We start from the raw sequence: 26,284 nt of genomic DNA on the forward strand, positions 1-26,284 counted from the left end.
GGTTGTGCCTTCATTTTAATGCCAATTTGTCACTACAAGACCCCCTCTGCTCATGCAGGCCCCATCATAGCTGTGCCAGAACGACTGCGCTTGGTTTGGTGAAAACCAGCCGATGCTCTGGCACCATGACAGCTCAGCGTGACGCTCGCTTTTGGCAGGATGGACCGCTCCAGCCCTCCACAACAAAACATTTACAACCACCTACTCCCTCCCTTCTCAAGCAAGTCCTTGTAGAGTTTGCAACCAGTAGAAACGCCAGAAACAACAGAGTTTAAAACATTAAAGAGCGTTAGTGGTGGGTTATCAATTGTTGTTATAAAGTTAAATAAATAACTAAAGTTTGAACCATGACTGGAGTTAGAACACAGACGCATTGGTATCCCGCTGCGCTTTCAACATTAACCTGTGAAAAAATAATGTTGTTGCCTACACTTGTTACTAGGATGGGTATTGTTTGGGTTTTTTTCCAATACCGGTGATAAACCAATACTTTTAAAACAATACTAGTGCCTAAACGGTGCCTGAACCAATACTTTGTTCTTCAAATTGAACAATATATTTAATGTTTAAAGCGGGGGCCGGCAACCTGCGGCTCTAGAGCCGCATGTGGCTCTTTAGCACTGCCCTAGTGGCTCCCTGGAGCTTTTTAAAAAATGTATGAAAATGGGAAAAGATGCGGGGGAAAAATATATTTTTTGTTTTAATATGGTTTCTATAGGAGGACAAACATTCTTAACGTTTTCCAATGCTGTAAAAATGTGTAGAAAAATTAAAAATTTCAACTATTCTGTCAACGAAGATTTGCATCATAGCCTGGGACACACGTTTCCTTCAGCTTGGCACGATGCCAGGCAGGTGGCCGTTGCAAACAAACCTACGGTTGTGTGATGGGTCATGGATCCCAAAGGGAAAAAGAGAAAGTTAGCTCAGGAGAACAGAGGATTCAACATTTCTTGGACCGAATCATTTGCTTCTATTGCCAATGCGGAAGGATTGCCTGCATGTTAGCTTTGTAATGAGAAGATGATCTGAGTGTCTGTTGAGTTCACTGCAGAGGTTCACTGCACTAGATGGAGTTTATCTCCCCCTTTGGGCTGCATTCACAAACAACCCGACTAAGTGAAGACCGGACCCAGTGCGACGCGGCACCTTTGGCTCCGTTATAGCAGCCAAGCGGTCTTCAGACCGGCCCCGTTACCGGCCTCACACCGCCCATTTACTTTTCCTCTGCAGAATTTGGAAATTCAAATATGCTTAAATTCAGCGGGAAAACAATGATACAAACACACGATTTTAAAACGTATTTGTAATAAACGATTAAACTAAAATATGCGTATAAGCAACGTATTCGTAATACATATTACGAATACGTTGCTTATACGCATATTTTAGTACGTCAATCACAGACTTATAATCAACGTAAAACGTCAAAGACAGACATAATCAGGGAGAAAATATGTTTCTAGTCAAAGTAATTGAAGATGCGTATTCTGGGGGACCGTAATTTGTCAGAGACAGGGTTGCTCCAGGATGCGCTGCAGGGAAAATAAACATTTAATCATGAACGCTCATGTATTTGTAGCCTACTTAGTCATTTTGATAGTAGGCTAATATAGACACTTACAGTATGTGTTGCCTTCATTATAAGGCTTATATAAGGCTTTTAATTATTTGCGGCTCCAGACAGATTGTTTTTTTGGTCCAATATGGCTCTTTCAACATTTTGAGTTGCCAACCCGTGGTTTAAAGTATACTATAAATACATACAAAACCTTCAAACTATAGATAGATAGATAGATAGATAGATAGATAGATAGATAGATAGATAGATAGATAGATAGATAGATAGATAGATAGATAGATAGATAGATAGATAGATAGGGAGCGTTTGCAACAGAACTCCTCAAAAACAGTTGAATTCTACAAACTTTGCTGCTTTACTGGACAACAGGTCATCATTAATATCAACTAGAGAGTTTTGTTCCAACAAGCCGAGGGCGGTGGGAAAAAGCTTCTGCACTCACGTCGTTTCCCCAGTGATCACTCTGTTAGCGCACTGCGCGTGTGCCATACCGCACAGCTCTAACTCCAATCGGTTATACTATCTGAACTGTGACTTTAATGATTCGCTGCACCACGATAGTTTAGACACTAAGTTTAAACTTCTTTAATCTATTAACTTTTTTTAACAGATAGAGGGTAAACGTACTCACATAGCACCCCCTCAACAAGAACCATCAAACATACATTAAGATGTGAGGCACCATCCAATCTGTGTTCGTGCCAAGCTATACAATCAACTTGCTGCCGCTCTCTTATCCACAAAGCTGCTGGGAGAGCAGACCAGACTCTGCCATGCCAGACCAGGCTGTATCCCCTCAGGCTGTTGACACCTCTCCAACAGACCAGATAAAAAAGACCCAGCTGAGTCGACTAGACACTGGCAGCCTTTCAACACAGCTGAGCAGGGACACACACACACACACACACACACACACACACACACACACACACACACACACACACTCACACACACAATTCAGCCCCGCGCTCACTGACACACGCCACACATCGGCAGTCAGGACAGTTGCCAACTATCATCTCAAAGCTCTGCTGCCGGGCCAGACTATTCAGCTGAGCTGCCCTCCCTCCATCCCTCCTCTCAATGCTCTCGCCCGCTGTCATTCTAACTGATTAAGTGGTTTACAATACCAGTCCCTACGTGACTGACAGGGCAAGCAGCCACCCAATAAGCTAGAGAAAGCAAGGGGAGTGTCCATGCATTTACAATAACAAAGGCGCATGGGGCAGGAGGGAGTGACAGCAGCCTCCAACCAACACAGATGCCCAGAAAGAGATTTAACCTACGATTAAAGCACAACAGAGGAAGCCCCGCACAAAGACTTGATCTAGTGGTTTTCATCTCTAGAGCGGTTGGTGACATGATAACCACTGGAGACAGGCTAAGCTTACGACACACAATCACACTAGTCCCTGCAAACGCTGACAATTGTGCTTCTACATTAGCTCGTATTCTTTCTTATGGTTAAAGCATGTGCTACGTACTCTATTTGAGAATGAATCTCAAAACACACATTCACTATATCTTTACGTGTCTCCTCAGTAGCTTGCAGCATCTGGGTATGTGTTGTGTTACATACCGCTTTCGTGTCTTGCTCTGACTGAGCCAGTAAAATAGGTAGCTTCCTACTGATTACATGTGAAACCACTACGGTGGAAAGCGTACGTATAAGCAGCCAATGACACCATCAACACACACGCACACTCAAAAACACACACACACACACACACACTTTAAAGTCCTAAGACTGAACAGGGGACAGCAAGATCTATTGACTCCTTGCCGAATGCGAGAGCAGCCAAGTGGACATTTAATTTCTTAACAGCTCAGAAAATGAGCAGACTGTGCAGATAAACTAATATAGCAACCAGCAGAGTGTACAAATACAGATGTATCCACCGGACCACACATAAAAAAAGAGGGGCATGTGAGTGGGCCAAGCCAAATAAAACAAAGCGTGAGTGGTATGGCGTTATGGCCGATCAAGAAGCGTCTCCATTCTCAGTGACCAGCCAATTATAAGCGGAGTACGAGAACTAACATTCTTCTCACGAATGCATTACAAAAATGAACCACTGGATGACAAACAAGGCCCCACTTTAATTATGGCTACTGAGGTAGGGTTGGCGATATGTGCTCAGGTGTGTGTGCCTCTACATGCTGCTGTGTCCACCTGTGGTTATACCAGCTAATGCTGCACGGTGCTGATTGCGGCACACCTGATATAGATAAAAATTTTAATTGTATATATATTTTTTAATCAAGTTAAAAAAACAAAAAAAAGTATTAAAAGATTGAATGAGAAAATAGGTATAACGTTGTGATTTTGTTTCGACCAGAAGAGAAGGCTTAGCAGGCCCTGACGATCCGTTACTGCTAAAAAAGGTACCAAGCTAGCCGTGTGTTAAAAACAATACGATGTTGTATATTTTTTGTATTAATACTTCAATAAAATAGCGCACGATCAGAGCGCACAATCAGCGCACTCACTGCTTTGCTCCCTGTCACGCTGCCGGCACGCAATAGGCCTGTTCGAGATGAGCCAGTTCTAAACAGAATTAATCTCCGGCGATCACCGCGCAATGCATGCTGGTTACTATTTTGTGTCTGACTCCCTCCCGCTCTGACGTCATCATTCATCACTTGTCAACGCCCCCTGCTACTGTCGTCTCCTCTCGTCTGGATTCCAAGCGAGGCGCAGCTCTTTCGAACGAGCTCATTGACTCCAAGGAGCCGGGGCTTTTGGACGCGGGGCTGCCCATCGCACGCACGCACACACAAAGTGATTATGGAAGACATGGCCCCAATGCAGGAGCTCTTGCCGACCGTCTTTGGCTTGTTGGAACAAAAGATGCCAGAAGTGAAATCTGGAAATACTTTGGCTACATTGCAGACTGAAGGAAAGCCCACTGGCATACAGAGACCCATCTGCAAAACCAAAGCCACACAGACCATGGGAGACACCACGTCAAACATTTTTAGACAGACACCCCAAAGTTTTCTCACCTCAAACACACATCTGTAAAGAAATGTAACTTTAGAATTGCTCATACTTATGGAAAGAAATATGTATCTTGTCAGATAAGAACAATAGGCCTACATAGCCGTGTATAATCAATGCTATAATGGCACGATGTAGTTTTCATTAATATATTGCTGTAATACAAATATTAATGCAATTTGGTAAGTGTTCAAAAAGCTGGGCAGAAACAAGCTGGTAAAAAAGGGAAGCATACAGATGTCTTATTTGTTACCGTTATAAATAAATATACCCGTATCGTATTTTTGGTATTGTATCAATTTCTGCATTGAATTTATAGGTTATTGTGATATTTATGGCATGTATTTTATCAAATCATAATTTTGGTATTGTGACAACCCTAATAGCAACATATGCATGTCCAATCCATAGATACCTTTCCCTTCAGCCATTTCATTGGACGATAATTTTGTACACCATTGTTGTTCTCAAAGCAATACTGCCAGTGGGGGAACTCCAAAATCTCCCACACTGGACTGAGGTTGCTTGATTGATTGTTGATAATTCGGCATGGGAACAGATTTGCCAAAGTACACATTCTTTGTCCATAGAAAATTCAACAGAAAAGGGGAGAAACAAAACAGTCAAGGCAAAAAAAAGTTAAAAAGGTTACCCTGTTCAGTTTGGGACCACTAGTGTTTAATGAGAATGTTGTTATATCATTTTCATCTCACGCTCACATGCAGATCCATTCCACAAGTACAGCGGCGATGCAACATACCTTCTGCCCACTGCAGAGGTTATTAATTAAACGAAAAGCCAATGTGCCAATAAAATTGAGAAGGCAAGGCCAATGTAGATGATGTTTGTTTAAAAAGAACGCTCAACTCCGTTGGCAATGTTTGACGGAGATGAGCTTTTAACTCGTTGGTTTTCTGTGTTTTTTTTAAATAAAAAATAGTTAGTCAGGAGTCTGCACCATTACAAATTAATCACAGTAATTTGTGTCCAATATTTAAAAAAAATATATATATTTTCCACCCATCCTATGAAGATTATTTTAAAAGCCAGCCAAGTGTCCCATGTGTCGACACATTTTTCGCCTGAAACTCCACAAGACCTATACCTAAAATACTGGTAATGGCAAACATGTGTGTGTGTGTGTGTGTGTGTGTGTGTGTGTGTGTCTCACCTTGTTCATGTTGCCTGCCTGCTGGGCTGCACCAAGGCTGGCAAGAGCTCCCATCTGCTGTGCTCCCTGGGTGAGTGTTTCTGCCAACGCACTCCCTGCTCCTCCTGGTCCTGGAGCAGTTCCCTGCATTGTCGGCCCCTGGTACTGCATTCCTGCCACCCCTGCTCCCCGTCCTCTCCCAGCTTCAGGTGCTAAACCACCATTCATCTGCCCAGGTTGGGATTGCCCTCCCTGTGCCAGGAGCCCAGCATGGCCCTGGCTATTGTTAATCATGGCCTGGTTGAAGCCTGTTGTGTTCAAGCCCATTGTTGCTGTATTATTGTTGTTGTTCTGTCCTGCTACTCCAGTTGGTGTTCCTGCTTTTTGGCCCTGTGGGGACAGGTGGTTGTTGGGTGAACCCTGGCCGATAGGGCTCTTTCTCACTGGTGTGCCCAGCTGAGGCCCCAAACTGCCTGGCTGCGGGCTCGCCGAGTTCAGCCCTGCACCCGAAATACTGGAGGTACCGGCTCGAAGTAGCTCTGAGAGCTGCTTGTGCTTGGCAGCAGCGTCCGGTACACCACCGGGCCCACCAGCTCCAGGTGCTGCGCCAACATTTGAAGGCAGTCCACCCAACTGGCCCAGATCTCCATTGGGGATCAACTCATCTGGAAGGTCATTCTCCAAATCATCCCAGGATAGTGATCCCAGATCTAGGAGAGAAGGATAAGTCAATGAAAGAGAAATTTGATCAAATCAGATTTTAAAGATGTTTAGCAGTTTCAAGTGTGCCACAGTGGATCAATTTGAAAATGTTGCATGTCATCATTTCAACAATGTGTGTCAGTGAGGAAGATTAACTCTCCTAAGATACACCACCGTTATGGTCAATAAAATAATCCTGAACAAGATGCATTACGTGCCAGGTATCTCTACTTTCCTCATAAACCTGGTTTATAGCATACTCATGCGACCTCCACAAACGGCGCTAGCTACGAGAATGCACAAAAGTGTTTATGCTCAACTCATTGGTAAGAAGCACGAAGTCAATGAGAGCTATTAAAAGCACGTCGTAGACCAAACAGGAACCTCCTCAACGTCATAGGCCTCATATTAAATATTCAGTCATACTTTAATGTATTTTCATAATCCCAAGTCAAATAGTTAGAAGAACATGTGTATTGGAACGAAGGTTGAAGGTTAATTAAAAACCTAATTAATAATTACATTTATTTTAATGTATTTACTTTCAGCAGTTTTTCTAGTAGTCATGTCTGAAAGGAGTTAGTTCCTTACAGACATTTGAACGTGCATGACTAACCTCTGCGACAATAAGATAAGCCAGGATGTAATTTCTGAAGCGCGTGCTGGGGACACTACAACAAGCATTACACCTAGCTTTACTCCTCCTTCAAAGTCCAACTGTTCACAAACACACCCCAAAAGTCGGACAGCAATGAGCTAACAAGCATAACTGGTGCAGCACTGTGGCCTTGTCCCTGCCGCACACGACACAGAAACAAGATGAAGCGCGATAATAGCAGCATCACGACTGACTGACAAACATAGTGCAAGAGAGAATTCAGCAGCAATCAGGGTTCCTGCTGGGTGGAGGAGGAATATCGATGTCACACCATCCAGAGGTGCAAACACAATGCCGAGCGCCTCGGGAGCTACAATTTTATTAGGAATGAAGGGACTAAACAGCGGAAAAAGATGTGCATTATGATCGCCCTCTCTCTGACTAACCAATATTGATATGTCCTTGTTTGGAGTAGTCACTTACGCTTTGGTAGCATCTCTTTTTTCATACCTTCTCGACAGTTCACCGAGGTACACAATTTATGACGGTATGGAGTACTGCAGGGATGATGTATTTGTGTCGACCAACCCGAAAGTTGACATCGCACTGTTGCCGTTGACAGAAACCAATAAGGTCTGTAGCAAACACAATCACACATCTATGACCAAACAAACCACTTGTGAACTTATGTTTATGTTAAAGATCACTTTGAAGGATTTCAACTTGTGATATTGCAGAAAAACAAAGATTTCAATTTTGGACAGCACACATTTTATTTCGGGATGCTTTGGGTTGTATTTTGGGGTGTTAGTCGAGCGCCCTGTTGTGTGTACTCCAGGGCAACTGTGATCACAACCTTTGAGGTAGGTTGGGCACAAGTGGTTTTCAAAAAGCGGTCACGGTAAAGGGTGTTGCCTGTGCTTACCTTGATGACATGTCAGAGGTATGGGAACACGCACTGTAAAAACTTTGTAAATTAGGAGCACTGGTCACCCTTCATCTAACAAGACCACCAATGATTGGATTTTGTGTTACCACTACGCTCTTGTAATACTATAAACAAACGTTTAATGTGTAAACTTGAATAAATAAAGCTCTCTTTCGTCTGAGCAGTGGCGCCAACAGAAAGTGCTTTAGCAACAAAACGCAGTGAATCCCCCGGCAAAAACCTTGAACCTGGTAAATCATCTGGCAAAAATCATTTCTGATGCATTACAAACTGTTGTGCTGTGTTTTAGCTCCCACCACGATTTTAAAATGAGAAGAGGACATTATCAGCGTGCATGAGATTGGCTTGAAGCACCACATAGCTCAGAGGCGGCAGCAACCGTAGTAAAAGCTGAGGAATGCCACTTTCTCAAACCTACATATACGAATCAAATCAAGTTCATCATTTATTAACATGAACAGGGCCTTGCAAGGTCTTAACGCTACAGGAGATAAGAGAACTGAGTGGAACTGAGTAAGAGAAACATTCAACCTCCCATCTGCCGTGTGCTGCTGCTGAATGTCTTCATTGAGATTCAGTCAGAATCCAGCCTTTAATGAGGGCACTTGGCCTACGTACTTCCCAGAGTAAACACAGTCTTCAGGATCTGTTGCGCTGGCCTGCTGTCTGTCCCTGGCATCAGGAAAGCAGGTGCTCCGTGTGGAGGAAGCTTGTTTAAGGTTTGAAGGGACCATCCATCTTTCCCTCCCTGACTTCTCACTAACCAGCAGCAGCCACATGGATGCGCTCAGAGCAACAGCAATCAGTTTAGACACATGTGCTCAGGCCCGGCGCTGCATTCATTTCTGAATGGGGACACGGACACACACCATGTGCAACTTTATCCTCAGGCTGCTTGGCTGGAGACCAAAAATGCAAAGCAATGTTTTGGTTAGGTAGCGCCACATGCAGTCAGGGGAGGGCTGACCATGAGGGGCTCGGAGGGGAGAAATGGAAAAAATGAAATGAAGAACTACTCTTCTTTCCGTTGTGTCTCACACTTTCATTTGTTTCTCATTACTCCCTGCTTTTAATAGTCTTCCTTCCCTAACCGGCCGCTCTGTCCTTTTTTTTGTTAAATCCCCCGTGGCTCCTGTCTAGGAGCTCCAGGCTATAAATACCCGCAAAAACAACCCCAGCGGTGGTCCAGACTGGGGTCGTCTGTCATTTTGCCCAAGGGCCTATGTCTGGCTTTAGAGGGACAGGTGTAGCATGGCTGTCAGGCCTTTCACTTTCTGTTCAGTATAATTCTAGGAAGAGCAAGACAGCCACTTAGAGTTGGGAGAGTAATCTATCATCTGCTTTTTCAAACAATACTTTAAGGGGCTTTAAGTAGATTTAACATCTGAAGTTTTGAAAGAGGTGTGGGGCAAAAGATCTTACAAAATACTGGACAGATTTTATTTTTTTTTAAATCATGAAATCGAGTTTCTGTCAATAGTCAACGCAACTTGCATAATAAAAGATAAATTTCAGCATTTAAAGCAAACCAGGCTTTAGCGAGTCATTCATGACTTACATTTTGTGGACCACTGGAACACTGCGTCCATAGATAAATGTGTCAGCTACGCAGCACGCAAACCACAACAGCTTTGTTTACATTCCAGCTAGCAAGCCCCACGCATGGACCTCACCGCTTTTCGGAGGCCGCGGAGCTCATTACAAACCACCGGTTGACAGTTGTGCTGGGGGTGGAGGGCCTGTCCTCCAGACAGGGAGGGGTGCAGCGAGCAGGGTGCAGCGAGCAGTGAGCAGGGTGCAGTGAGCAGGGTGCAGCGCGGCTATGTCCGACCCGATCAGTCTCAAAACGACACATACTCGTGTACCATGCTTTGAGGGTGTGAAGTTTTTGCTGCATCATCGCCATTTATGTCTATAAAATTAGTGCGCAATAATTAAATTTACTAAGGCACAAAATTGTGATAGCCTCTTAATCCGAAAGTGGATCAAACAATTGATTGTGGCAGCAAAAGACATCACTACGGTTAACACATTTATTAGGAAATAGCACCAACCAACAGGTGTAACTTAATCCCTTACTTCCAATTACGGCTGCAACAACGAATCGATAAAAATCGATTATTAAAAAAGTTGGCAACGAATTTCACGATCAAGTCATTGTGTCGCGCGATTATTACGCCACTCAATAAGTCGCGGAGATGTTTGAGTATTGAACAAGTGGAACGGAGCAGACAGAAGGTCCAGGAGCTCCTGCAGCGCGCTGTACCTTGTCGTATGTTGCGTGTACAATAACTTGCTGGCTAGGCTAACCGTTGTCGTTAGCTCGCTAGCTAGTCGTTCATTAGTATCGGCAGCAAAAACCGTGATCAGGACCACTAACAGTTATATTTGCTCCCTTTTTTCTTTTGTGCAGATCCAATCAGTGACTGATCCTTAATACGATCCGAACTGTGAGTTTGTGACCCCTTATTGAAACTGTAACTGCAAAGATGAAGTCTTTGGGTGCAACGCTACTAGGAATTGCTATGAGAGCAAAAACAGTAGTGTTGTGGGCTGGACAGTTTAGCAAGAGGCTTGAAACTCACCATAAATCTGAGGGGAGCTGCAAATTCTTGTGATAATTATGTGTAGATTCATTATTACGAGTAACTCCTTCCACATCGTCATTTGATATGAGCTTTAAGATCACACCGAGATGGTCTCTAGAAAGGTGGCACTCGCAAAACCATGGTTTTCCTATGATCAGGCACACCCGGCATGCACACCTGGCAGACGCTCCTCTCGCGCCACGTTTTTGGCCGTTTTTTCTTTCATTAAAAGTTCAAATATCCTCAAATTTTCAGCACCAGGCACGCTCGTCAATATCACAATTGAACGAGGCAGCCAATCAAATCAAGCAAGAGGCGCACTTCCAGTTTTTATGCCGCCGGTAGATGTGTTTGAAACAGACATAATTAATTTTGATGACAATACCATTTCAACTTCATTCAACAACAGCAAGAGCTCAATGTCTGCGCTGAATAATGTGACGCATCACATTTGTTGGAGTAAGAAAGTTGGTGTCTTTTAGTAAAAAATTGGAGGTCCATATAAATGGGAGTGCAAGAGATGCTTATGCAAAGCTTGATTTCAAGAAATATCAGATTTATTCAAAAAGTGTACTATTTTGAAAATCTAAAATTGAAAGCCAGCTTTTTTTTTTTTTTACTCTAACAATTTATTTTTATTTTTCCCGCTTCACTCTGACAGACAGCTGCGTGTATAATCAGCTAAAAAAGGCAATACTGGCTAATGGAAACAAATTGTATCATAACAAGGGAAAACAAGCCTTAAAACATGCACAGACACAAATTATCCATCCTGCAAACAAAGCCAGCTAAAAAACAAAACAGTGTCATAAACGCTTCACAGGGAAGGGGTAAGTGGTGACACACACACTCCATCCCCCTTGTCTGTTTTGCTGCTCCCCCTTCTTTTTCTTCGGGTTTTTCTGGTTGCCCGTAGTCAGAGGCATAAATGGCTCCATTAGCAGCTGCGTCAAGAGCTTACCGACTGCCTGCTAGGCATTAAATGTTCCATTTGCATAGTGAAAGTGAACATTTGGATGTTTTGCAAAAGGATTCTGCAATACTGCTGTGAAGATGATCTGCCATTAAGCCGGCTTTGCTTTTTCACAGTGAACCAAACAACGGCAGCATAATGCCGACTCAAGATAGCACACCTGCATCATGTGGGAGCAAAAGAGGTGTGCGGTTTAACACAACTGCGTCGGTGTATAGTACATAGTATACAACATATGCGTCAGGCAGCGACTTGCACCCGTCCAGACCGTGCCTGGTATACGCCGGTTGATCTTGTCCTCGGGTTGGGTGGTATGGCCCAAATTTCATATCACGGTATTTTGCACTATTCTGACGGTTTCACGGTATATCGCGGTATTTTTTTGCCGTCAGCTAACCACACAACTGTGTGGTCAACTAGCCATGATAGGCTGTAATAAGTGAAGGTCACGTCTTTAACATTTCAGAGTTTGATGTTGAAAGCGCAGCGGGACACTTATGTGTCAGGTTTCTAACTCCAGTCATGGTTCAAACTTTAGTTGTGTGTTTAACTTCATGACAACAATTTACAACCCACAACTAACGCTCGTGACACAAAGCGTTTGTAACACTAATAGTTGTAATGAACATTTATAAAATTACAAAGTCGAATAGCATGCTGGTTATAGCGCACACACAAACAACAGGCAGAGTACATATTACTGTATTGATATTGAGTAAACGGCCTGTGGCTCAAAAGTTAAATTAAAATCTTAAGTTATAAATCTTAACCTTTCCCTCCGTCAAACTGACGTAACATTACTGTGAATAAATAATAAAATAATAAAGATCGCTCGTTAGATCCTCATAACCTCAACGGAGATCTCGGAGCCAGCGAATCATTTAAAAAATTCTGCCGCGTTCAAGTCTCTTTCAGCCGGCAGGAGAGGGCGGTGACGTGCCCGCTGCCTGGCTCATCGCTTCCGCGAGCAGGACTTCAAACCGTCAGTAACTCTTTAAGTCGGCTGATTCTTGACAAACCGACCACAGATTTGAAACTTAAACAACTAACTTATGGCCAGAAAACATTTTAAAATTACATTTTGTGACTCAACAACAGTAGGATTCAGAAACTGTCAACTTTCAGTTTTGGTTTCTCCTCCGTATTGTTCCCCGCTTAATTGTGCCAAAATGCATTCTGGGACACACAAACAGCTGTTTGCCGCCTGGCAAATTTGCATTTCCCAGCATGCAGTTTGGCTGTGTAATTTTGCACGATGACTAAACTTAAGAACCCTGACAGGTAACTAGCTTTGCTGCGCACTTGGATTAAGTCTGCTTAACGATGAATGTCCTTACTGGTCCGGCGCACCAACTGATGTTAGGTCCGTGCACCAGTACGACACGCAATATTGATACCGGTATACCGCACAGCCTTATCTTTTCCTCTACTTGGAGGGTAAGGAGCTTGCATCAGCGTTGTTCACCCAATTTTGTTATTTTGGTTTCTAAAGTTAGCTGCGAGATGATGAAATCTTAAATATCCTTATGGTTGGGCAAACAAATAACAAAAAAAAAATCTTAAAACGTCACACCCGTTTCGCCGACCATCTCCATTGCAGGCACGTTGGAGGAACAACTCTGTCCTCACATTGTACCTCCGTACCTTTCATGTACAACAGCGAGGCAGAAGAACGGACCACGGCTCCACCTTGAACAGTCTATCTGGTCTGGGCTACTGGTGCATGGTCGTGATTGACACACAGAGTTGAACTAAGATCTCGGCAAGGCATGTATCAAATATTTACTAGCTCGGTTTTAGCACACTTGCAAGAGTATACCGAGCTGATCGTACCTATACACATCCTAACTTTGACAGGAGGAATATTAGCGAAAGACCATCAGCCATGTATAGATTGATTCAAATATAATTAGGAAAAAAAGTGGTGTAACGGACTACTGTCCATTCATGATCGGTACGGGTCCCACCTCGTTTGTCTGTCTGTCATATTCGGTAAAAAAAAAAAAGGTATCAGGACATCCGCTTTTATGCTTTTCGAGTTGATGATATGATGTTACATCGTGAAGACCACAACCGTGTTTAAACTGACGCGTAGCTGCCGTCAGCTGCACTATTAACAAATAACGGTTCTGTTGGTTTACATTATGATGCGTTCAGACTCTGTTCAGTGTAAATAGGCATTGAGCAAAGGGAAATTAAAACATTATCATGATGTGTTCACATGTAATCTTGTAAAATTTAGTTTTGCTGCGAAACTTGAACAAATCAAAATTATGTTTTCACAACTCGGTATATGGGTATAGTTTACACTGACTTCAGAGCCAAAATAATTTTTGGGGCAGATGGAGCCTTGTAGACCAGCTACTATAATCAAACAAAGGGATCTGTGTCTGCCAATATAGATCAGCAATGATCAGCAATTCATATCTGCAGCAAAACCTACATTTTCTCCCATTTTTGTTCTATGCTGATCTGTGATCTAGATCTTATCTGAACCATGAGTTTTATGATCCATTGCCCCACTAGTAGCTCTAGATCTGCATTTACATTGTTTTACGCAAGTTAAAAAGTGTAAGTGTTCCACATGGTCTGAATAGAGAGAGAGAAGGCACATGTTTGCTCTCTGCCACTGTAAGAAGTAACCTCCCCAAACACGCACAAAACAAAGTTCAGACACACTGCAAGCATATATGCTTTACTACACATCCAATTATGCCAACACTCCATAAACATGAACTAAAGCACACCCCAAAATGTGACACACAAATCACACCAGAAGCTACTGAAAAAGGAAAAAAGGTCAAATGTCAGGGACGAGGGGTGCTGCTCACAAAGCTTCAGGCATGACCATCATCAAAGACTGAAAGCACACTCTTTATCTGCAGTAATTTATGACCAATGACAGTGTGGCCCTGTGCGGTCCCATGGGGTCCGTTAGGTCCCAATAGTGACGGGCGAAAACAATAAAGAGTAGGCAGGCCGGGTTTAATGATTGTTCATTGCCGACATGTGGTGCCTCTGCCATGCGTGATGTAATTCATTGTCGTCTTGTCAGCTGCTTTTGTGGAAAGGCTGTCCCAACTTATTTTTTTTATTGCCGACCAAACTACATTAAAACTCGATGAGGAAAACGTGTCATTTGATAGACGTGATAAGTTCAAGGAAATTGTTTTCCCAACCTACAAATTCAGATCTACATCTCTACAACTTCCCTGACATATGATTACAAAACATACTGTATTTGCACAAATATAAGACTTTTTTTTCTCCAGAAACCCATGTTTGAAGAGTGAGGGTCTGACACTGGCAGAATACACTGTCTAGGCCATAAGTATTTGGACAGTGACACAATTCTTCTACTTTTGCCTATTTACATAATTGCAATGTATTTAAAATAAAATATTCAATACGTGTATAAGTGTAGACTTTCAGCTGTATTAATTATTAACTGTTCATATATTACAGCCATTTACAGACCCCCACACTTCCAGAGAAGTTCAGAAGTAATTTAACAAACTAACATAATAGTGTATATAAAGATATTTTGTAATACTTGGAACAAGCTTTGCAGTAAAAAATTTCCTTAACTCTTCCATCCATAGTCATCATCAAACACTGAGTTTCCCCCCTTGAGATGCTTTGCCAGGCCTTTACGGCAGCCTCCTTCAGTTGCTGCTTGTTTATGGGTCTTTCTGCCTTCACTTTTATCTGAAGTAAATGAAAAGCAGGCTGACTTTGGCTGGGATCACGTGACTGACTTGGCCATGGAAGAATATTCCATTTATTTGGCATTTTCACTGTATGTTTTGGGTCATTATCCATCTGTACTGAGGAGCGCTATCCAATCAGTCTTGCAGAATTTGGCTGAATCCGAGCAGATAGTATCGCCCTAAACACCTCCAAATTCATCCTGCTACTTCTATCAGCTGTGACATCATCAACGAACACTAATGGCCCAGTTCCATTGGCAGCCATACCAGTCCATGCCACAGCACCGCCTCCACCATGTTAACCACATGATGTGGTTTGCTTAGGATCAGAAACCGTTCCTTTCCTTCTCTACACTTTTCTCTTCCGCTCATTATGGTACAAGAATACCATATATACTTTTAGGAATGTACCAAACTGTTAATTTGGTCAATTCGGATAGGTTTGTTGCGTAGTTTGTTAATTACGTTTGAGCCTCTGAAAATCTGACTGTGTGTTATTCTCTAAGTCATTGCGATATTTTTGTCATAGCCATTGAAATATAGATTACAATCTACACTTCAACCACATATTGACTGCAACATTAAAAATATATGTAAAGTAATCTAAAGTGGAAATAAAACAAATTGTGTCACAGTCCAAATACTTATGCCTCTGACTGTACCTTTGGGTATTCAAAAACGCAGGCCAAGTTAGTACTGGCTTGAAACCCAATATAACGCTAAAGTTGCATTAAGCAATGTTAGCTTCTTAAAGAGCATTTCGTACTACTGGCATATTGGAATTTGATGGTTAGTGGGTTTTTTTTAAACATTAACTACATACATATGCAGCAGACGCATTGCAATGTTTTCATTTATTTAGATTTGTGTTGCCCTTTTGCATCATTAGTTTTCAACAACACTTGAGAAAACTTTTACCTGACAGATGTTTGGCCTTCTTCAACAACCACTTGGTTACTTTGTCTGTTTTTTAAAAAAAAACATTTGCTTACAGGTTTTAATGGGGCCAATTCACACTCAACCATACAATAAATTTGCAAGCAGTAAAATTTAAACACTGAGCAATGAGAGGGTAGAAGTTCAGCGCCAGTGATCTGTGACCTTAATCTATAACAACATTTTTTGATGCAGATTTAACAGATTGTTAGCAGGTTTCTTCTTCCAGACAAAGTGGTTTTTTTTCCTGATCAGATATGAAGTTATATGTGTACAGATTGGGATGTGGTGTGTGTGCAGATTGTCAAGCGATCTTAGGCAAATTTGTGATTTGGGGCTATACAAAATTAACGGAATTGAATTGTTTTCATGCATCGTTTCCATCTTTGTGTCCTCAACATACGACTACTTTTGTTAGATCAGTTCCAGTAGTGTCTAGTAAACACAGTTTAGACTACAGGACTAATTGGATGACTAATGTTGCATGTTTGTTGCCATTGAAGAAATATATTCCTAACAAACTCTTTACCACAGAAGTGTATCAGAGTGATCTGTCAAGCAGCCAAGACATAGAGCCTCACAAAGCTCCATATAGTCAGATCAGCCTGATATGCCTGTAGTGTTAAAAAGATAAAGATATTTTTGGGGTAAGTAAATTAAACTCAACCAGTAACAATTTCAGCAAATTAAATAGTGACTATACAATCACAGGTGGTCCAGTCACAACCAGATTGGCCTGTGGGTTCATAGACTTGCTGTGTGGGATTCATGGTTTTATACTTGGTCCCTGAATTGAGTTCCCGTTTCAAACAATGCCCGTCAGTCACCCTGTTTTCATCTCTACAACTGTCTTATCATCCCACTACACAAAGACCTGAACACAATAAATACAATTAAGTCTCTTCAGATAAATGTAAGTGTTATTAAAAAAAAGGATAAAATCTGCTTCACTACATTGGATTTCTTTCAAGGTGAGAAGTATGTCATGAATAGACATGGCATCTGATCTTGACATAAGATTTAATTATTTGTGATTGCAAGATATTCAAGATGTAAGATGTCACTGACGCCATAATGCCTCTATGAGTTAAATGATGACAAACGTTACAACTTCCTACATGAAGTGGTTGACTGTAGTAACACAGTCAAGCAGATATTATAAATACTATACGTTTACATCCATAAACTTAGTTGTCAGTGTTAAACACTCAGTCAAAACTAGTGTGATGCAATGCTTACGCGCTGCAAAACATGCAACTTTACATTCTTCAAACGTGCTTTTTTTTTTGCTTTTACCGTTTCAGAGAGGCGTTGCTTTAACTGCGAGGTGATTTTGTAAACTCTAGTTTGTAGTCCTGTAATATATATTGCATCACGGTTTAACGTTACATCGTGGATGTGTGATCTAGTGCAGGACTGTAATAAAGACTGCATTAGCACAAGCTTAGCTAATAAACTGGCAAGCGAGTGTCCTTGCAGCTACACGCTCACCACAAACTAAACCACAACACTGCAGTAAAACCAATCACTAACAACCGCCAACCCACGGGACAGCACCCCGAGCTGACCTGGGGACTTCAATACGTTTGAGAAGCAAGACCTCAAGGCAAAGTTACGTGTGCGTGTGTCCCCAATATTTCAGTGTTGTATCATTGTGAATACAGTGTTGAGGCCTTTACCTGGTCCATCAGACGCCAACAGGGCAGGTGAATTCAGTTTCGGCCGCTTAGAGTTGGGAGGTCCGACGTCCAGCAGGTTTTCAGCCATAGTTGTTCTCGTCAGGATGGTTCGCTTAAGTTGATGATTCTGATTACTTTATGCCAGGCAAGTTGTTTCAAATCAACTCGAACCTTCCCGGTTAAACCATTAGCAAGCTGCTAACGCGAGCTAACTGGCTACTAGCTACGGTTAGCTAATTGCCTGCTACCAGCTAAATTAACTGTTAGCTGCTGCTGCTCTGCCGAGTGTCTTTCAAAAGAGATGCAACAGCGCCCCGCTTCGCCACCGCCATTCACCCCATGATAATCCAACACCCAACACCCACATTATTATCGTTAAATACCCCGAAATAAAATATCCCCCATGTAAAAAAAATCGTGTTTCAAAGTGGATGTCTAATAAAAGCAGGTGAGCTGCTGCATTCCAGGGGAAAGGTCGTAATTTCTAGGTGTTCGAAGTACTCATTTTGCGTGACGTCAAATTTCTTCATGCAAAAATCGCGCGAAGCGCCACAAAATGCACAATTGCATAAAAATGCTGTATTTTTTTGCAAATCACCTCGAAACTCGCGACCAGGTCTCCGCTCGCCTCGCAGTAAACACTACGGCTCCTGAACGGCGTCAGGGGCTGAATCGCCGCACTCTGAAGGGGAAATCAGATATACGGAGCTTTTTTTTGCCCGACGACCACCGATCCTAGTCCCGTTTTTTCGCACAAAATGTCTCCGAGGCGATGTTAAGTTTTCGTTTTCTAGGGAAGGACGCTGTCATATCGCGGTAAGGATGCTCGATTTTCTACGTAAAAACCAGTGTTGGACCGAGATCCTAATTCCGAGCCACGACAAGATGGCGGCTGTTGATTCCTTCGATACAAAAAAGTTTTTTTTTTTCCTTTCCAGATCGTCTGTGGAGGGGGAGGGGCCGCGCATTCACGCCCTACGTGAAAACACCGCGCCTGTCAACCGCTGGGGGCGCCACAGCACCGTTTAGCCGTCAGATCAAGTCATTTTTACAAGTACAGTTATCTACAATATTACGAATAACATTAAATCAAATATCCAAAAATACTTTTGCGCATTCATTTTTTGTTATGTAGCCTATTGCATGTTTTTTTATCATTAACTCATGCAGTTTCCGGAAGTGAATATTTAGTCAAATATACTGGCACTAACGCACTACAATCGTTTGCCTTATTGACAGGTTTGGGACCTTCCGTCATAAACTTCGCCAACATGCAATGTGAATATAGCCTGACTGCCCACATCTCTGATTTTCTCGGCTGTTTGAAAATAAAACAAAATTGCAATTCATTCTGATTATCAGGCTATGGTTTATCATTCATTCGTCTCCATCTTATACTTCCCACTGCACTCAATTGTTTTCTGCTTGGAGATTTATTTCTCTCACACTGAAAAAAAAGAGCAATAAAGTTGTATCACTCCCAATTACTCAAACAGACACACATTAAACCAATTTGATAATACGTGTCTCTTTTTCATTGTTTTCTTGCAAAATCTGACACATGCACAAGTATAAAAAATAATCATATGTGACATAAAATAACTGAAATGTACAAACACTGAGTGCTTTGTGCAAATGTGTACAGATTACGATCATGTGTAGATAAATGATACATAGGTAATGTGCACAAAAACATACATAATACATCTCATTTATGAACATAACACAAATACACAAAGATTTTAAATCAAACAACCATCTAATTTTCGTCCCAGTGTAATTTAATACACACGTGAATTTATATTTTTTTAAAAGTCACCATTTAAAGGCGTGATTTGGCGATGCCGTTTTGCTTAGTTGATTTTAAGAAGTGCTAATGAAACACTGTTGTTTTTCTGTCACAAAGCAGATTTATATTTCTTTAAAAAACTAGGATAACTGAATGCCACACACTTCTCTTCAGTGTACGAGGCAGTGTTCTGCATTTTTTAACTGGAGCACTGAACCTTTTAAGACACTTCTTTCCCTCTGCCAAAACTGAAACAATTATTGTCATACACACATCATCAATACACTGTCAGAGAAGGATACAATGCAAGTAACCTTAAATGAGCAAAGCAAAGTGATTTGAAGAATCCCTCTTGCTGGCAGTACATGCTTATTGTTCAACCTAAATGTGGAAAGCATTATATTGAAATGAAACAAAAAACAATGATAGTACGGTTCAGAGTCAGACTGTATTGTGTGTCTGGCAAAAAAAGAAAACTGCTCATTCATTTCCATGCAAAAAAAAGGTCCGACACACACATCTCCCTCCCACCCCTGTATCACAGATAACAGAGTCAGCAATGTTCACTTTAATATTTTATTCATACGTGCATACAGATGTGCGCTACTGGAGAGGTGGTGTGCGCATCAACAGGTGGAGCCTAACATCTCAAATCTACAATGGCTGCTGTGCAAGCTTGGGCTTTAGCAACATGTCCTGAACGTCACCGCGGGTTAACTAGCAACAAGGGCAGAAGGGTAATCTCGCAAATTGTCTAGGAAAAAAAAAAAAAAATTCCCTTTAAAATGGATACCTGATATGGTCGTCTATTTACAGAAGTTTGCATGGTATTGTTTATTAGGTTTGGCGAACTTGAGCGTGTTGAGAATATGCATTCAATTTGTAATTTGTCCATTAGAAGAATATTTTTTAAAGGATTTGCGCCAATAAAGTAGATTTTGTTTAGAAATGTGTCTCCTGATTTTGAGTGACAGCTTCTAGAGAAACTTCTTTGGATTTGAATGCATTTATACTGATAATGTTATCATTATTTGACACATAATCACAGCTCACACACGCTGTCTAAACATATTTCTCATTCAAAAGGCACTGATTGTGTATGTTTGGAGTGCGCAATGGTGGGGGACGTGATGTAGACGGCTACATAATGATGGATGGTTCCTCCTCATCTCTGTATCTGTGTGTGGCCTTAGCTTCTAAAGGTACAATTCTTAAGCCCAAATGTTGACCTGTCTGTAAAAGAGGTGGCAATGATTTGTGTTTGCAGGATTAGATTTCCAATTTTAGAGCTTTCTTTTCTCCATTTTAAAGAATGTAACTATGTGTGTGACATTCCTCTACAGATCAGGTAACAACAGCTAAATAACAGCTTAACAGTGGCCATGTAGTTCATTGATTTCTTTTTGCATCCTACGACAGTGATCTTTTATCGTGTCCTTGACTTGGAGTAGAAATGAAATATCTTTCTCGCACACTTACACTCTCAGTACAGGGAGAAAACAAGTGCTCTCAGGAGTAAAGACAAAAGCATGAAGTGAGTAAAGAGCAAAGAGAACTAGAGAGGTGCCAGCCATTCAATGAGAACACCACCACCACACTATTCCAGACAACCGGTTGACGGACTAAAAGAACTGGAAAAGAGAAAGAAAAAGAAAAATTATGGAATTCGTCCACAAAAAAGAAAATGCAGAAAAACCTGCACAACGGGCATCATTTCCTCAAACATACAATCAGTATCTATCCTTGTTATGCAAACAGCATGATAAAAAAAAAGTTCTGAAAACCAAGATACTCAAAAAATCATACTTTTTAGGCACCACAAAACAATCAGCGAGTTTAGGTTGCACTGCACCTATAGATCACTCAATTAAAGTGGCAATTTAGGTATATTGATAAAGTAGGGGGCCCCCTCCCATATAAAGGCTGTGACTGGATGAAGTTAAAAGTCCCATCCCTTCAACAGTACATCACGCAACTAAAGGCAGACAATACTATACAATTGAATACATCTCAAGTGATGGACTGACCAATGTCTGTTTGTTTTTTTGGCGATGAAGGCAACGATTGGAGCTAAATTTGAGTGTGAGGTTTTATATACAGCACTGTTGTAACTGTGGTTGATCTGTGCTTTGACACTTTAACCAACTGCAATGTGGACCACCCTATCATTGTTTAATAACTGTCCATTACAGTCCCACTTGACACTCCGCTCAAAATCTTTTGAGTATCAAACTCTCACCCCTCTGCTGGCCACCACAAGTCTGGTGTGTTTTTCGTTTGGTTAACAAATGGCAAAAACCAACAATGTCACATCATTGTTGGTTGATCATAGTCACAAGTATTGTCTGATAGATCTTATTCCTCTGTGCCTTTTAGCTCCACTGTTGACCAAAAACTAATAGAATGAGCACTTGTGTCCATTTTATTTCATTACAACAGAAATGGGTTCTGTATATTTTGAGTCACCATTCTGCTGCTGTGAAATATTCACTAGCTCACCACATTAGCTACTAAATACAGTCCTCAACAAATGAACTACTTATTCCTGTTTGAGAACCATTTACTAAAAACTGCAGGGCCCAGGAGCACCATGCTAGCCTCTTGGTTAGGTCAACTGTCAAATGTCCATGCCCATCCCACTCCTCTTACTTTCATTACTTTCTGATGGAAAAGACATAAAATACCCCCGAACAAATACAAAACGCTATAGTGCCCACTGTTGGGATTGTGTTTCATACTTAAAAGACGCATCTTGGGTGGAGTATCACTTTAAATATTTATTAAAGTGCCTTCCTGCTTTTGCGATGATCTCATTGTTTAAAACCATCGTTTCTTCCCAATCTAAATTCCCTTTTCTGATTTGATTTTGTGCTTTTGATTGTACAGACAAGACAAGAACTCTGTTTAAATGTTCTTAAAAGCTATTTAAACATTATCATCCAAGACATTAGCAGCCATTTCAATAGCCACTTCACGGTAATAACTTTCAAAATACAAGTGGTCGAGAAAACACTGTGCAAGACCTGTGCTTAAAATGTGCATTTAGCTGCTACACAAACTAATATCTATGCAGCGTGCCTTGTAGCGTGTCTCTTTTACTGAGACTCTAGCACAAATGAATACTGTATTAAGCCCTCAAGTCAAAGCAGAATACATAAATTAACACTGCTTCATGTGATTCCCTCATTCTTCCCATAGTTCCCTGCTCAGCCCATCATGCTGCACTGGCCCTTATATAGAATCTAAAATAATTTTCCCTTAAGTAAGGTCAAGACTTTGATCAAGTTAAAACAAATAATATGGCACAATAATAATTATATTTTTTAAGAAATACTTGCATTGAAAACAAAAGCATGGAGTAAGAAACCACAGCATGTTCCTTATCCTAAAATTGTTAAAACTTTGTTCAGTAATTTATATTTGTTCATTCACTGTTCTAGTCCTGAAGGCACTTAATAACAAAAATGAATAAGAAAAAACACCAAAAACAACACCAACAGTCTTCCTTCCCTCTGAACCCTTTTCAGCCTTTTCCCTTAATACCCTGCTGTGCTCAACACAGGTCTGGCCCACCCCAGCACTTAGGCAGCATTACCATCAAAGACATCAGTCAACATTTGTAATAGCCACTGTTTGTGTCAGAGTGACAAACTCCCTCTGCATCATCCGCGCTCTTTAACTGTGCCTCAAGAAAGGGACATCCTGCCCACACCTGCAATCGGTCCCGTAGAGTCAGACAGCAGCTGGGGCAGCAGGGGGACAGAAGTCACAGGAAGAGGACAGGAGGGATCAGAGGCGAGCATAAAACTCCTCGTTGAGTTTTGATAGCTCGTTGGCCTCCCCCTCTTCTTCCTCCTCCTCCTCCTCTTGAAGTGCGAGAGGAGCAGGCTGCACCTGGGAGGGCTCTCGTGCAGCACTAGGCTCTGGGCCCCGTTCAGAGCGGGGAAAGAGGTGATGGTCTATGGCAGCGGACTGCCCAGGGAGGTTTGGAGGGTCCCTATATCCCTCCTCCCTCACCTCTGTGGACTTTGCAGGCTCAGGCCCTGCTCTTGAAGGCCTTACGGCACTTTGTGGTTGAGGAGTGAGTGTGGAAAGATGGGAGGAAGAGGGAGGAAGAGTTGCTGCCTGGACAGAACCCAAAGTCTTATGGACCGTCGATGCCATGGAGGAGAGTCCGAGGCTGGTGCCCAGCTCCATCCGATCTTGATATATACTTTCCCCACTTTTGGGGAACAGGAAGGTCCTCATTTGCCCTTTGCCCTTAACATTAACTGTACCTCTATAGTCAAACTCCAAGCCCATAGCACTGAGCACAGCGTGGCTCTCCTCACTCACCTGCACCCGGCACTCCACCCCGGTGGAGTCCATGCGGCTGGCAATGTTAACCGTGTCACCCCAGATGTCATAGAGCAGTTTAGTGGTGCCGATCACTCCCGCTGTCAGCGGCCCGTGGTTAAACCCAATACGGAGCTTGAAACCAAAGCCCAGCATGTTCTTGTTGAAGTCGTCCAGGACGCCCATCATCTCTAGGGCAAAGTTGAAAAGGGCCCTCAGGTGAGCGTGTGGAGAGTCGTCATCATTCTCAGACAACTGCCGGACGTTCAGTCCGGACGCAGCCATATAGGTGGCACCAATTGTCTTGATCTTTTCCACGCTTTTGAATTCGGGTCTGCGAAGAAGCTCGTCAAAGTCTCCAATAAGTTCGTTGAGAACGCGGTAGCACTCTTTTCCACCCTCGTAGCTCTCTTCATAGAACTCACTGAAGTTTACGATGCTGGCAAAGATCACGCCCACACTGTCATGGTTCTTGGAGTAGCTCTGGGTCACCTGAGGAGACAATGAAATGTGTTGAAACTTTAAAATGTGCTTATGTTTATGATGACAGTGATGCCACAAGGTTCATCATTTGTATCTTTCATCTTCTTCTTTTAAGAAAAGAAATACGAAGAAGAATGTCATTTTGGATTTCCTTGAAAACGTTGTGTTCTGGATTACAAAACAATCCAAACAAATATATGAATGAGATCAAAACCTTGAGCTGGTCAGCAACGTGGATGGGGATGATGTTGCCCAGTAACCACTCCGCCTGATCTCGCATTGTCTGGATCTTGAAGCGGTGTTTTTCAGCCTCTACATTGCCATGGTAATGGAGACGGTAGCTGACCTCGAACTCCCGGTTAAGGAACCAGACCAGGAGAAGAAGCAGGAAGAAGGCCAGGAAAGCCTCTGGGACCAGAAGGTCAAGAGGTCGTGGGGGAGGTTCAGGTGTGACCAATGCTGAATCACCATCACCGGATGAGGAGATGTTCAGTCTGAGAGAAAATTTGGAGACAACAGAAGAAAAGTAAGAGTGGTTCAAGATGAAGAGTGTATTGATGAACAGGAAAACGGTCCACAGGATTGAGAAAATGAAATGGAGGCAAGAGAATTACACATAGACTGCTAAGAAACTGCTTTGAATGTTTCACGTTGCATCTCCTGCACCAGCCTGTTGTGAGGTGCTGTATGAAGATGACATGACGTAATGATGACATATTTTTAACGCATCTGTGTTAAAGTTTGATAACAGGATTTTTGGAGTCACTCCCTCAAAATCCTTACGCAAGAGTGTAGTTTAATATTTGCAATTTTACCTCAATGTTCATATTCATCATAGCAGAGGTAGAAATACTGGTTTCTCCACTGGCCTCAATAAATCACATTGAACTGCATAGCAACGTCTTCATCTGAAAACAACATGGTTATCCTTCAGCTTCTCTAGGAATGTTGTCAAAAAGCATTGAAAATCATAATCTGAATTCAAACTACGCGAGGGATATAATTAGATATTTATTATATATTCCACCCAGATTTAAAACCAAAAAAGTGTATCATTTCTTTCATTTACAAAGCAAGACGAAGTACTAAGAAGTCTAGTTTCTTACTTTGGACTATATACACGCTGTAACCAAAATGGTGCCTTCTGCTAATTATTTAGCAATTAACATAAATAAACTGTACGGGTGCGAGGGGCGGGGGAGCGTCTGGAATCTACGATCCATCCAGGAGGCTCCACCCACTCCTTCAGGAGAGCTTTGAGATCAGGTGAGAGTAGAGACACACCTGATCCTGATCTCCTCGTCAGGGAGGTGAAAGGGGAACGGAGCAGAGGAGACATGTGTCTCCTCTTCATGAAGAAGAGTAAGTCGGCTAGCGGCCCGGCTGATATACTTTAGTTTGTAGTTAGCTCTGGACTGAGCTATGTTTTGTGTTTGTTTAATTAAAAAGCGTCTTGTTAAATTACCGTTCTGTTACAGTACATACAAGCATACTGAATACAAGACATGTTTGAAGGGTTATGTGTCTTTGGAAACCCCACCTCAGAAACATAATGTTCCCTGCTGGGTGACAGGCTCATTAAAGCTGAAAAAACCTGAAGGCGCTCTGACAGCAACATTGGCTCATAAGATTATTTAGTTAGCACAGCAGTGTGCTCAAGTATGATTCAAGCAGAGTTTGCATCATGTGAGCCTTAATAAGTAGCTTCCAATCAAAATGCTAAGTGATAAAAAAAAAAATGAAAGAAAAAGAGTCTTTTCCAGACCCCTCTCCTCTGTCATGTAGTCAGCTAACTTGTGGCTCTCATAA

At 42.1% G+C, this 26,284-nt stretch overlaps 2 protein-coding genes and 1 long non-coding RNA gene across 12 annotated transcripts in view; 1 reads left to right on the plus strand and 2 right to left on the minus strand.

The window, feature by feature from the left end:
- Window positions 1–18,760, minus strand: part of crebbpa (CREB binding protein a) — a 42,032-nt gene extending 23,272 nt beyond the window's left edge. For all 3 annotated transcript variants that reach the window (XM_068592269.1, XM_068592268.1, XM_068592270.1), the window contains exons 1-2: window positions 17,869–18,760; window positions 5,755–6,443 (exon numbers count right to left, since the gene is read on the minus strand). In XM_068592269.1, coding sequence (XP_068448370.1) covers window positions 5,755–6,443; window positions 17,869–17,956 — 777 coding nt within the window. In that variant the 5' untranslated portion in view covers window positions 17,957–18,760. The remainder of the gene's footprint in view (window positions 1–5,754; window positions 6,444–17,868) is intronic.
- LOC137795054 (uncharacterized) lies at window positions 18,597–19,265 on the plus strand. The gene is made up of 3 exons (XR_011078375.1): window positions 18,597–18,684; window positions 18,807–18,922; window positions 19,108–19,265. It is a non-coding gene; the product is annotated as an uncharacterized lncRNA (long non-coding RNA).
- A 3,295-nt stretch (window positions 19,266–22,560) lies between these two features.
- The window catches only part of adcy9 (adenylate cyclase 9), a 33,984-nt gene continuing 30,260 nt past the window's right edge, over window positions 22,561–26,284 (minus strand). For all 8 annotated transcript variants that reach the window (XM_068592280.1, XM_068592281.1, XM_068592283.1 and 5 more), the window contains 2 exons: window positions 24,690–24,969; window positions 22,561–24,484 (listed from right to left, as the gene is read on the minus strand). In XM_068592280.1, coding sequence (XP_068448381.1) covers window positions 23,447–24,484; window positions 24,690–24,969 — 1,318 coding nt within the window. In that variant the 3' untranslated portion in view covers window positions 22,561–23,446. The remainder of the gene's footprint in view (window positions 24,485–24,689; window positions 24,970–26,284) is intronic.

Source organism: Clinocottus analis, unplaced genomic scaffold, assembly GCF_023055335.1.
Source record: "Clinocottus analis isolate CAN_PGR_092001 unplaced genomic scaffold, fCliAna1.0.p SCAF_27, whole genome shotgun sequence".
Classification (NCBI taxonomy): Eukaryota; Metazoa; Chordata; class Actinopteri; order Perciformes; family Cottidae; genus Clinocottus; species Clinocottus analis.